Below are 13,569 nucleotides of genomic sequence, written 5' to 3' on the forward strand. Positions count from 1 at the left end.
AGAACCTTGGAAATTCTGATTTTTAAGTAAATCTTGCGTTTTTAAAAAACCAGTTAAATGTTTTAAAAAGTTTGGCTAATGAAAGAAATTAAAAATAGGCTTCTTAAAATAACTAAACAGACATACCGTGTGCATGGATTAGAAGACAACAAAGATATCAGTCTCTCTTAATTAATATACAAGTTTAATGCAGTTTGTGTCTAAATTCCCACAAAATTTTTTTTTTGTTGATGTAGACAGGATTATTTTAAAACTTATATGGAATGACAGGCTAGAATAGAATTTTGAAAAAGAGGAATAAAATGGGAAGTTTTGAAGCTCTATGTAGCTTCAAAACTTACATGGTAACTACTGTAATCAAGACTGTGGTGTTGGCAGAGCAATAGACACATAAATTAGTGGAACCAAATAGGAAACCCAGAAATAGACTTATACAAGTGTGGCCGATTGATTTTTGACAGAGACACCAAAGTAATTCAGCAGAAGAAGAGTAGTCTCAGTAATGGTGCTGGAGCAATTGGATATCAGGCAAAAAAAAAAAACTGTATCTGTGCAACAATTAAAATAGTTGATGAACATAAATATAAAATGTAAGACTATAAAACTTAGAGGAAAATGCACAGGAGAAAATCTTTAGAAACTAGGACTTGGAGAAGAATTATTAGATGTGATACTAAAACACATGATCCACTTTTTAAAAATTGATAAAATGGACTTTATAAAAATTAGAACCTTTGCTCTTGGAAAGACCCTGTTAAGAGGCTGAAAAGCCAAGCTATAGACTGGGAGAAAATATTTTCAAACCATATTTGACAACTCATCTAGCATATGTAAAGAACTCTTAAACTCAATAGTTGGAAAACAATCCAGTTAGAAAATGGATAAAAGACATGAAGAGACATTTTACCACAGTGAATATTCAGATGGCAAATAAACACATGAAAAAGATGTTAAACATCTCTAGACAGAAGAGAAATGCAAATTAAGACCTTGATGAGACATCATCACTACATATCTGTTAGAACAGCTAAAATAAGAAATAGTGACGACTCAATGCTTTTGAGGATGTGGAGAAACCGGACCTCTCATATATTGGTTTTGGGAGTATAAAAATGATACAGCCACTATGGAAAACAAACTGGCAGTTTAAGAAGCTAAACATACACTTTCTATATGACTCAGCAATTGTATGCCTGGCTATGTATCCCAGAGAAATGAAAACTTATTTCTCCACAAGAAACTATGCATGATTGTTCATAGTAACTTTATTTGGAATAGCAAAAAATTTGAAAAAAACCCCAAAATGTCTTATGGTAGGTGAACAATTAAAAACTCGCACATTTATACCATGGAATAGTACTCAGCCAATAGAAAAGGAAAATCTATTGATACACAACATGGATAAATTTCAGGGGCATTATGTTGAGTGAAAACAGTCAATCTCAAGTCACATATGATTCCATTTATATAACATTCTTGACAGAATTACAGAAATAGTGATCAAGTTAATGGTCGGCAAGATTGAAGGATGTTGGAGGTAGGGGGTGGGTGTGACTAGAGTAATATAAGAGAGCTCTTTTTGATAATGGAATATTTCTTTATCTTTTTTGGTGACATTAGTTACAGGAGGTTAACCCTTCATTTATGCTGTTACTGCTTTATCACATACTTAACGTGAAACTACATTCAACAAGAGTGAAACTGAAATCTTTATCACAAAAGAAAGATGAATAATTTGATTAATTGAAATTTACGACATTTAGTTTAAAGACAAAACTCAACACAAATGGAAATGGAGATGTTAGATCCAAAGCTGAAAGCTAGAAAACTCATAATTGTCTAGTGGAACATTGGGTAAATGTTTTACAAGTACATTTCTGGAGCCTGCAACAGTGGATCCCCTCAATGGCAAATCCAAGATCATTGAGCTAAGGTAAGAGGCAATTCTTGTTCCAATTTTAGAATTCAACTACTTCAGGTACTGTAGGCATAATGTGATGAGCTGCCAATTTGGCTTGCCGACCTCACTTATCTGGTGGTGGGCAGATAATAGTACTCTGCTCTACAATTGTTATCTATTTTTTCTTTTTTGGTTGCTTGTTAAATAAGCCCCTTATTTCAAGCCTTAAAACATTGAGTAAACAAAATGGACTTTGACCTGTATGGAAGCGACAGTTCTATCTGCGTCGGTCCAGCCAGCCTTTGAAAGATGTGCCCATATTCAAGGATGGTGATTGGTGCTGGGCAGAGAGGTGGCCCAGCAAGACAGCACCTTTGGTGAACAGATAGATCTGGTGGTTGTTCAATGGTTCTGCTCTCTTTGCATACTGATTTTTTGATTATTAAAAAAAACACACACACATAACAACCATAGATTAATAAACAATGGAAGCATTCACACTAAAGACAGGAAGATGACAAAGATCCCTATTATTACCACTGCTGTTTAATTTCATAATAGTAGTACCAGCAAATGCAGTTATAGAAATTATAAAGGTTAGAAAAGAGGAAGTAAAATTATCATTGTTGGCAGGGCAATTGGATTGCATCTGAGAACACAAACAGTAGGCTTCAATAAAGTAGTTAGAAGTGCAAAATATATAGAAATACATATGTATATGTTAAGTATATATGTAGATATTGTAACATACACATTTGCTAAATAAGGAGGAACTGTAAAAAGGGGTATTTCCAAAATAGACTATGCGCTCTATTTCTGGAGAGTGGATACATAATCTACCTAACTCACATTTCTGCAAGAATCCTAAAAGAGTATGCTAGTAATACACAGAAAGGCACAGTAGAAAATATATTTTAATGGTTCATCTAAGTCTTCATTTGGAATGTCTTATAACACAGACTGTTAATGCCAAAAAAGTAATCACCCAGAGAAAATTTATGATAGAATCTAGACTGCTTTCATTAGATTACAGCAATGCAATGTATTGGTCTTGTTTTCATAGCATAGATTTTAAAAAAACCAAAAACATTTTAATTGTTTAAAATGTTAAAATTTACTTTAAAATAATTTTTTAATTCAGAGCATAAGCCTCTACCCCTCACAGGAGAAATATTTTTTGCAGAGGCAGTTGTTTTGAAAGATGGTTAATATTTCTCTGCCTTACGTCCTTTGCTTGGAGCAAAAGTAGTGATGCCTTTCTTTAGCTAAGCCTTTTGTAGGCAGTTAGAAGTCAGGGATCATTCATTTGAAGAGTTGTTTACAGACTGGCTATAGGGCCTGGGATGACCGTGTAGTGTTTTGGAAGCTTCCTAGGTGATTCTTTGTTTGGGTTAATTATGCCTGTTGTGTTTCTAATTACATATTGTTTATAAGACATGCAAATACATACTCGTTTTTTATGCCCCGTTCAGTAGCATGAAAAGAAATGTGGCTTTCCACATCCTTTGGTTTCTAAGTTTATCAACCAAACTTTAAAAGTAAGAAATTAAAAGGGAGTTTGTTTCCTGTTTAAAGTACCATGAGGAAAGAGAACCATATTAGTTTTATACTAAACATCCAAGAATCTATATCTGTATGCTCTCACCTTTATCTTCTAATGTAATTTAAACTCAACTCCTAACTGTCCTGAATCAAGGAAAATACTATCAGTGCCTGTCTCTGAGCTCTGAATTTTCCAGTCCCTGGGCTTGGAATGTGGAGGAGATGAAAGAAAACAGACTCAAGAATATACAAACATGAATTCAGACCTCCCTGAGAAGGACATCACCCACTACTCCCCCAGCTCCTAAATTTCACTTTAAAATACTTGATGCTTTATCTGGGTTGTCTAATAGACATGCAGATATTAGAAGTGATTACATGCAGGTGGAAAAGAGACTAAAATGCCTACTTTGAAGAAAACTCTGACCATTTATTTAACTGGGATGATTTTATGTTTAAGGTCCTTCTTAGAATAGAGATTAAAGATGTGATGTATTTATGAGACTAGCCCTAAATTTCTTAAACTGGAAGAAATTTAAGTTATAACTGTGTAAGATGGACTTTAGGTTCTTGAAATACTAAGTGGCCTATCTTGTATTAATGTTTTCTTTATATTCCTCAAAGTTTTTTCTGTCAGAATTTATGTTTAGCCTGTTGATTTTCAGTCCATTGTTAATGTTCTTTACCAGTGTGCACACACATACACACATAGTTTTTTTCTTCCTTGTTTAAAGAAACTCTGGAAGGAATCAGAAACCAGTAACACCTTTGGGGATATGTGTGTGTGTGTGCATGTGATGATAGAAATTGGGTATATGGCGGAGTGGCCTGTTGCAGGGATTGGAGGGACTATTGACCACATACCTTTTAATATTACTAAAATATTAAGTGATATGAATATATTACTTATTTAAAATATTAAAAATAAAGGGATAAATATTAAAGGGGTTTATGATTATTTTTTTAAGTAATATAAGCTTATAGTAGAGTAAGTTGAAAATAGAAGAAACAAGAAGAAAAATTATCACCAGCAATCTCAACCATCTACATATAACATCTCTTTTACTGTTTTGTTATAGATTGTCTCAGTCAAAAAGAAAATGCATGTTTATATATACAAATTTGTACATTTTGACAAAATAATTTATAATATTTTGTAACCTGCCGTTTAAAATTTAACGATATGTTGTAAATAAATTATCAGATCCTTAAGCATTTGTTTTCTTTCATTTTAATTGTTGCTTGGTGTTCTATCATATTGAAATACTTAACTAATTTACTATTGTTGGTATATAGATTGTTTTAATTTTCTCTGATGTAATTTCTTGTAGGTAAAGTTAAGTCAAAGACATAGTTATTTTTAAGAGATAGTCAGATTGCCTCCTGGAAGGGTTGTGCTTATTTGCACTATTATGCTATATGAGAGTCCCTCTAACCATGGCTACAAGAGACTGCCCAGGTGACCAGCCATAAAATTGTTAATTTATTGCAGTGTAATAAATAAAACCTGAAGATAGGGCAACTCTCAGATGCGTGGTTGTGGGGAGACAACTAACTGGGATATGAAAACTAATTTTATTTTACACCCAGTATGTGATTGGCTTCAGGCTGGAGTAGATATTTTGCACAATTAAGTCTGGGATTTTTGGAAATTGGATTGTTGGGCTTGGCTGTGATGGATGGAATTTTTGCTGTCCTAGATTGAAATCTTCTGTTAACGGAGTGAATTTTGTTCTGCCTACTGGCTGGCTTAGCATTCTATTAGTGGAGGTTTGTGTAAACTAGATATTATTATACACTGAAATATGCTTAAAAATGGATGTCCATCTGTATTAAAAGATGAGAGATAGCTAAGTAGCCTACACACTTGGAATCCAGAGAAAATATTATACAGTATTTACTTGCCTTTTGAAATGTTTACTGACCACCTTCTTTCAGTGTGCAGAGGTACTTTGCTGGCACACTGGTAGGTCTGTGAATTCCACTTTTGGATCTTGGGAGAGACTGGAGAGAAGAGGCTAGGCAAATAATTGGCAGGAAAAGCAAATGGTTACAAGTCTGTTGACAATGCAGCCTTGTTTGCCCACTCTTTGCCTATCTGAATTTCTGAAACTGGATTCCTTAGCTCTGTGAACTAGTTAGCAGAAGAGCACTCCTTTTGTTTAGGGTGATTGGAATTATAAGCATGCCAGAGAGAACACAATTATGTATGTCTTAGTTGGATGAATGCATCCTGTCACTGTTAGGACTTGGTGGTTTAAAAGGATTAATAAAGAGAAGTGAGCTGGGAATGGTTTATCTGTGGAAGTTTCTGGAAATGGTTCATAGGTCTTTATATTATGGATATTTCATAGTGATGAGGTTACAGAAATCAAAAGGCTGTTACTCATGAAACCAGAAGTCTGCTAGTCACAATGTAAACATTTTTTATTTGTAAAACAAAAAGAACAAAGATAGCTTCATTTAATAGATATGGCCTTGGTTGTGAGAAAAATCTAATTTAATTGGACAGGGTCTTCTTAGTAGTATCTATTTTATAAAATATAAATGACATTGTTATTTCACCTAATTTTGGGTTTTGATCTGTTAATCTTACATTTTTATTGTAAGAATGAATCAGGCACTGGAATATACGGATACTTTTTCTAATTTTTAACAGTTTTGAAAGTTGGTTTTTTTTTTGGAACAGTGAGGAAAACTAAGGACAAAATTAGAGTATCATTTTTGTTACTGAGAGAGCAACGATGTTTTAAGAAGTCATATCTGGTTTTAGGTCATCTGTATCATAAGTTTTCTGTGGATATTGGGTAGGTAACCTTCTCATTTCTACTCTCACTTTTTTCTCTTGTGAAATATTTTTTTAAATGTTAAATTCTGTCATCTGCTTAACAACTGAATTTTTGTTTTTCCAGCATTGGTTGGATGGTACAAAGAGCATCAAAAAGCAAGTAAAAAGTAAGTGTTGAGAAAGATTGTGAAAAAATGGAAATTGATTTATATATAATTATAAATTAGTAATTGATTCCTTATAGTAAGAATGACATAAGAAATCATGTTTCAAATGAATTTTTTAGCACCTCTACTTTCTAAAAACAATTTCAATCTGATAAGCTGACCCTAAATTATATAGGGTTGATGGTAATCTAGATTCAAGTGCCTCACAGTTTGTTTCTAGGAGAAAGGCTTGCAGCTTGCAAATGAAATTGAGTTCCTGTGAGATGCTTAATTTTTATTTAGTAATTTCTTATGTTTAATTTTCCTGTTTGGCATCTGCCCTGCTCTAGAAAATATTTTGAGACTTGAAGGCTGCAACTTTCTTAAAAGTTAAGAATAGTGAAATGAAGCAGTTCACATAAAATGTCTGTAGTGTTCCTAGCAGTAGTTGAGAAAAAACCAGTGTTCAATCCATAATCTATCTTGTCCTGCCTAGTAACAGATTTCAGGGCACCTCAGCTCTTGTCTTTACAAAGTAATGGGACCACTGAGAATATAGAGGTTAGTGAAGCTGGTGAAGTGAATTTGAAAGTGTGTAGGGGGAGGATTTGCCATGAGCAATTAATTACATAGGCATTCTTCTGTGCTCTCAAGAAATACAGCCTCATGAATTTTTAGAGCTGTTAGATTGCACAGTCAAGACTTTTTTATTTGATGTATTTGGCCCTTTGTTAGAATTAATTTAGAGCTATCTATTCTTGGGAGGATGATGATTGTGATAGTACTGTTAGTACATTTAAAAAGCCTGTTGATCTTTTTGTGTTAAGCTTAATCAAGCCTGTAGTGTAACCTGAAATATTGCCACAATAACCCGTTATCTTCTGTCCCTACTTTAGTAGATTTTGACAACTTTACCAACTAAATGTCTTAATGTTTAAATAGTTATAAAAAAAAAAATTAAAGCTTTTTTTTTTTTTAATGGCAGTTGGTTCACCCTATTGTCTGCATTTTCGAGTAAAGTTTTATTCTTCAGAACCAAATAATCTTCGTGAAGAGCTAACCCGGTAAGACCATTCTATAGAGTCTTACATAGGTAAAGTCTTGTTAGGTTAGCTAAAATGTTCGAAGACTGTCTTAATAATTCTTTCTAGTTTATAGACGGCTAATGAAGTGGATCCCTTGCCCCTGATAACAAAACTTCAGATAATAGAATTTCATTTTGGGACAATGCTTTTTAAGTGCAGAATTCTTTTCCTTTATTTATCAGTTCTCAAAATAAAGAGTTGGTTTCCTGGCATCCTCCAAAAGTAGCTAGTATCATTACCAACACATGGATCTTAAACAGGGCTTATATGTTTCAATATATTGCCATGTTTATTGATGATCAAAATGATCTGGCTTTGGCCACTTGGAGTTTATTCAGTTGGCTCCAGATTTTCTTTACCTATTGAAATGCCATTAATTAGTGAAAAATATTAAATTCTAATTTGGTTTGAATGGTTTCAAATAAACTTTAAGTAGGTTATATATACTTAATTTTACTTTTTCCTGCCTCCTTGGTATTTATTCATTGACTATATTGCAAATCCATGACTCATTCCACATACTATTTATTAAGTAAAAAATTGAATTGCTGAGTCTTTTAAGGATTTTCTCTTGACTACTCTGCCAGTGAGATTATAGCTATTATTCATAGTTTATATACATGCTTGTATCCGTTCACATCTGAAGTGGCTGCATTGTCAAAGTAAAGTTAAATAAGCTCACAGAGCTCGTTCTCAGTAATTCTCCTTAAACTTTTACTCTGTGACCTGTTATTCCTTGCTCTTGTGGACGGACATGCTACCGTCCTGATGCTTATTGGTCCTTTTTTTTTTTTAACTTTTTTTTCTTTTGATGACTTTATTGTGGGTGAAATTCTATAATTAAAAATGTTCTCAAATTAGAAGGGTAGGATTATTTATACAGTAGATTGTTCTGATTAGTTAAATTTGTGTCTTTTCGGTTTTCTTAGGTATTTATTTGTTCTTCAATTAAAACAAGATATTCTCAGTGGAAAGTGAGTATTAGTTGCTCAAGGTAAACCACATTTTTTTGAGTAGTTGAAAAATGTTTTTGAAAAACAGCTTCATAGTAATTTTGAAAAAAATGGTCAACATAAAGTATGTCCATTTATCTTAAAATGATTATAAAATTGACTTGGTTAACAAATTTGTGTTTTGGTGTCTCAGATTAGAGTGTCCTTTTGATACAGCAGTTCAGTTGGCAGCTTATAACCTGCAAGGTAAGCAGTTCTCATGTTGACTATTGGGAGTAAGCATAATTCTTTTAGTGTGTGTTAAAGAATTTCAAAACAGTCAAAGCAATGTGCAAAAAAGAAACAGCAGTATTTTTGTGTAAAATTTGTATCATTATCCAACTCTGATGTATACTTGTTTTAGAACATTGCCTTCTTTTTTTTCCTTTTCACTTTATTTGTTCCTTTCCCATCTATAGTGTTTTCAAATGAAAATTTGCTTTCTACTTTATAATTCAATAAATGTTATAACTGGACCCTCAACTAATTTTTTTCCTTAAAAAGAATACAGTAATATACTAGTAAGTTGTTACTGCAACCACATGGCTTTTTAGTCTTTTTCTTAAAAATGAACCCATGAAAAAGATAGAGTATACTAAAAGTTCCTGATGGTTATTTTAAGGATTAAAAAAAAGTTTTCCAATAAATGAAATTAAAGAAAAACTCACTTTTTTATGCCTTGTTACACTGATCAAATACTATTAAACTTAGGTGTTTTCTTCTGAAAAATGTGACATTTTAGTAAAACTAATTTCAGTCCTTATTCATGAAATGGAAAGAAATATTTTTATTATAATTTTATGCTTTAGTGGGGGATGATTCCATATTTATCCCTAGTCCCTCTAAGACTAATAGTGTTTATTTGCCATTGTATAAATGATAATAAGATAATTTTTTATATACAATTCAATGAATTTTTTTTCAATTATAGTTGGCATACAGTAATATATTAGTTTCATTTGTACAGCATAGTGATAAGAACTCAAGTGATCACCCCATTAAATCTAGTACCTGTTTTCCCCCTTACATGTTTATTACAATGTTGTTGACTATTTTCCTTATGCTACCCTTTATATCTCCATGATTATTTTGTAACTATCCATTTGTATTTCTTAATCCCTTCGCCCTTTTTCACTATCCCTCCCAACCCCCCTTCCTGTCTGGTAGACCTCAAAATATTCTCTGTATCTATGAGTTTGTTTCTGTTTTTGTTGTTGCTGTTGTTATTTTGTTCTTTAGATTCCACATGTATATGAAATCACGTGGTATTTTAGCCTGTGTGTGTCTTTTAATCTGAAGTGAGTCTCCTGTAGGCAGCATATGTCGGGGTCTTGTTTTCATACCCATTCAGCGACCCTGTCCTTTGGTTGGAGCAGTTAATTCTTTTCCATTTGAGGTAGTCATTGATAGATACGTAATTATTACCATTTTTTATTCATGATTTTGATGCATGGTTTTTCTTAAAGAAGTCCCGCCAACATTTTCTATGATGGTGGCTTGGTGTTGATGAATTCCTTTAGCTTATTTTTGTTTAGGAAGCTCTTTAACTGTCCTTAAACTCTAAATGATAGCTTTGCTGGATAAAGTATTCTTAGTTGTAGATCTTGGGTTTTCAACACATTAAATGTTTTGTGCCAGGCCCTTCTGTATGGCAAAGTTTCTTTTGCGAAATCAGCTGCCAGTCTTATGGGTGCTCCCTTAGGTAACTAACTGCCTTTCTCTTGCTGCTTTTAAGATTCTTACTTTGTATTTAACCTTTGGCATTTTAATTATGATGTGTCTTGGTGTGGGCCTCTTTGGATTTTTCTTTCTTGGGACTCTGAGCTTCCTAGGATTGTAATAAGACTAAATTTTTAATGTTTTATGGTAAACTGAATATTTTGCTTATATTGCACTTCCATGGTTTAAAAAAAGTTTATTTTCCCATCGATAGAGGGATTGATGATTGGAGGAAATTTCTGTATTTCACATTTATTTACCACTAGTATAAATTATCTACCTGCCTCCATCTGCTATCCTAGTCTGTCTACAAATTAAAACTTTTCTTATCTGCTGAAATGTTGACTACAAACTAGTTTGGAAATGCTATGCCTCTAGCATTGTTATGATCAGAAGTATGTAATTGCATGCATTTTTCTTGAAGGCATTTATTTTTATGAAGGAGAATTTTTATTTTATGTATGGAGAACTTGACAGTGTACACTTAGCCCAGTTTTGTGGTTTACCTTTTCCAGTTTGGCAATGCAAGCTACTGATTTGGGGCCCAGGATATTGCCTACCCAGTGACGATGTATCTCATCATATCTGCTGTTGTAATTGGCCCTGATAGCTTCCACCAGCTTAGCTAGCGCTCCCTTGTCTTCTGAGTTAACCTTTGTGAAGGCAGCAGTGGTGCAGGTCTTCCTGTGGACTAGACGGCCCAGTCTGGCCTTCCCTTTGGCAGTGCAGTAGGGAGACCCATCTTACGGCACAGGACAGGCAGGAAGACAACCAGCTTGATGGGATGCACATTATGTGCAGTCACTAACAGCTGAGCCTTCTTGTTCTCCACCAAAGTGGAGAAAATATTAACCCCTGCTTGAAGGACAGGTGACCAGGCCTTTTGGTGGGGACAGCACCTTTGCCGGAATCCTTTTTCTCAGACCAGCCAACAAGCTTCTGCTTCTTTTGCTTTGTCGCTGGTCTGTACTTGTGGGCCAGCTTAAGCAATTGAGTAGCTGTTTGGCGGTCCAAGGCCTGGGTGAACAGGTTCATCACAGGAGGCACTTTCAGGCGCTCATAGAGAATAGCACTTTGCCACTGCAGCCAAATGTAGTAGGGCCATTTGACAAAGTGGATGATGTCCCATTTGGGATGGATATCCTGTCCAATGCCAAAATCCTTTGTCCTTTTCTCATACGGGTTTTATTACCACCTTGGCCTCCTGCTTCTTCAGGACATCTGGGGTCAGAGCCACCTTCTTCCTTTTGGCCTTCTTTCCCTTCGACATCTTGGGTGGCGGGAGGAGAGAAGAAAGCACATTTTTTACATTTTACTAATTTCTGTATGAAATTGTTAATTCTAAAACTCTTGGATCTACTGAAAAGCTGTCATTTCTAGTATCTGTTATACCATATGTTGCATCACATGGTCTATCTTTGTCTTGTGTAATTTTCATGACAAGCACAGATACGCTTCTTGAAAATAGAATTTTCATACATTTTTGTGTATTTAACAAAACTATTCACAGTAGTGCTCACTAATACATATTATTTAATTCGTGCATGTGACTCCGTTATAATATCTCTTTACTTAACATTTTTCTTAAATAAAATTTCTTTCCTACTTGCTCTTTTCTTCAGTGAATGACACCATTATTTTAGGTTCCTCCAAATTTCATGTTATGTCCTATGTATCTCCTTGTCCCATGTCTAATAGTTTACCAAATCTTATTAATTCTTAAGGTCCTTAAGAATAAATTTGCTGAAGTATTACTTCCAGCTTCATTAAAAGGGCTCCTTGTTTCTCATTTATGAATTTATATTTTATTAGAATAATTTTTATTAGCTTCCTCACACTCTCAAGTTCAGTTCTTCTGTACCATTTTAGTTTATTTCCTAAACAACATTATTTAGCAGATTTGGTTTGGAGCTTCTTAAAGACATTGTGGTCCAGACAAAAGAACAGTTTTTTTCAGCAATAAAGGAGCGTGATAGTATTTTCCAAGGTTATTGTGAAATTAAATAACAGTATATCTGTAATATGTCCAGTATGTAGAGTAGGTGCTCAATAAATAATGCGATTACTATTTTTATGATTATCTCCAGATCAGTCTCATGTATTCTCTTCATGGCAAAATTTTTTATAAAATGGAAATAATTTAATTTTGTAATATGAGTAAAATATTCTTTTAAAGGAAAAAATTTTAAAGTATATAAAATTAGAATGGTTACCCTTCTTCCCCAAACCCATAGTTCAGAGATAACCACAGATGAGTCCATAAGTGTTTGTGCATTGTTCAGTTCTTTTCCTACTATCTTCCTTTCCCAAATTTTTTTAGCAATTTTTTTTTATTTCTTTAGGATTAATAATCTAAAATTCCAGGAGGATATATCTTAAGAGACCATATCTTAAAATGGCATATGATAGCATGTTCTGTACATATTAGGTTCCTAACAGATGCCAGCTAATTAAGGATTGCTGAATATTATTGTTTATTCATTATAAAGTTAAGGTATTTCTCTCTGGAAGTCTAGAAAGAAGTTTCTAAAAGTTAAGTATTTTAACATCTGAATAAATTAAAGACATTTAATCGAAATATACCACCAACCACAAGTATAAATACAGACAGATAAGTTGTAAGTCTAAGCTAGATTTATTTTTGGTAATGGTTTGCACATTATGAATTCTTGATAGTTTAATAAAGAATCTTTTTAATCCTAGCAATATTTATTAATAAAATTTGTTTTAAAGAAAGATTCAGCAGGAAATAAACTTACTATTAATGAAATATAACTTTGTGAAACTTAATTTCTAGCTGAACTTGGTGACTATGATCTTGCTGAGCATAGTCCTGAACTCGTATCTGAGTTCAGGTTCATGCCCATTCAGACTGAAGAAATGGAGCTGGCTATTTTTGAGAAATGGAAGGAATACAGGTACTTGACATTTGATCACACTCTTTAACATCACCACAATAGTAATCTCATATTTTTTTCTTCTATTTCTATACTTGATATTCATTTTACATTTATTATTATTTAAAAAAATTTTTTTTAAATTTCAGAGGTCAGACACCAGCACAGGCTGAAACCAATTATCTGAATAAAGCCAAATGGCTAGAAATGTATGGGGTTGATATGCATGTAGTCAAGGTAAGCACAGTGTTGTGAAATTTAAAAATTTTTTATTCTTTCAAGATTCAAGGTGACTATGGAATTTTTCAATGTGAGAGAGGCCATGGAGTTTGCATGGACTCCAGTGTGTACTGTAGATGTGTGGTTATAAAGGGTGAGATTAAATACTGAATAATAAGAATCTCACATAAAGGTTAAGTATAAGAAGAGAAACAACTAAAATTTCCAAAAAGGTATGCCTGTTCTTTTAAGCTATTTTTATTTTTATTTTTTATTTTTTT

The 13,569-nt window shown here is 33.4% G+C and overlaps 1 protein-coding gene and 1 pseudogene across 6 annotated transcripts in view; one reads left to right on the forward strand and one right to left on the reverse strand.

Annotated features, from left to right (window-relative positions):
• The window catches only part of EPB41L5 (erythrocyte membrane protein band 4.1 like 5), a 152,691-nt gene that overhangs the window by 25,439 nt on the left and 113,683 nt on the right, over positions 1 to 13,569 (forward strand). For all 6 annotated transcript variants that reach the window (XM_011366100.2, XM_023534120.1, XM_011366101.2 and 3 more), the window contains 6 exons: positions 6,355 to 6,397; positions 7,362 to 7,440; positions 8,391 to 8,435; positions 8,608 to 8,660; positions 12,970 to 13,090; positions 13,219 to 13,306. In XM_011366100.2, the coding sequence (XP_011364402.1) occupies positions 6,355 to 6,397; positions 7,362 to 7,440; positions 8,391 to 8,435; positions 8,608 to 8,660; positions 12,970 to 13,090; positions 13,219 to 13,306 (429 nt within the window). The remainder of the gene's footprint in view (positions 1 to 6,354; positions 6,398 to 7,361; positions 7,441 to 8,390; positions 8,436 to 8,607; positions 8,661 to 12,969; positions 13,091 to 13,218; positions 13,307 to 13,569) is intronic.
• LOC105296146 lies at positions 10,328 to 11,466 on the reverse strand (annotated as a pseudogene).

Source organism: Pteropus vampyrus, unplaced genomic scaffold, assembly GCF_000151845.1.
Source record: "Pteropus vampyrus isolate Shadow unplaced genomic scaffold, Pvam_2.0 Scaffold120, whole genome shotgun sequence".
Lineage (NCBI taxonomy): Eukaryota > Metazoa > Chordata > Mammalia > Chiroptera > Pteropodidae > Pteropus > Pteropus vampyrus.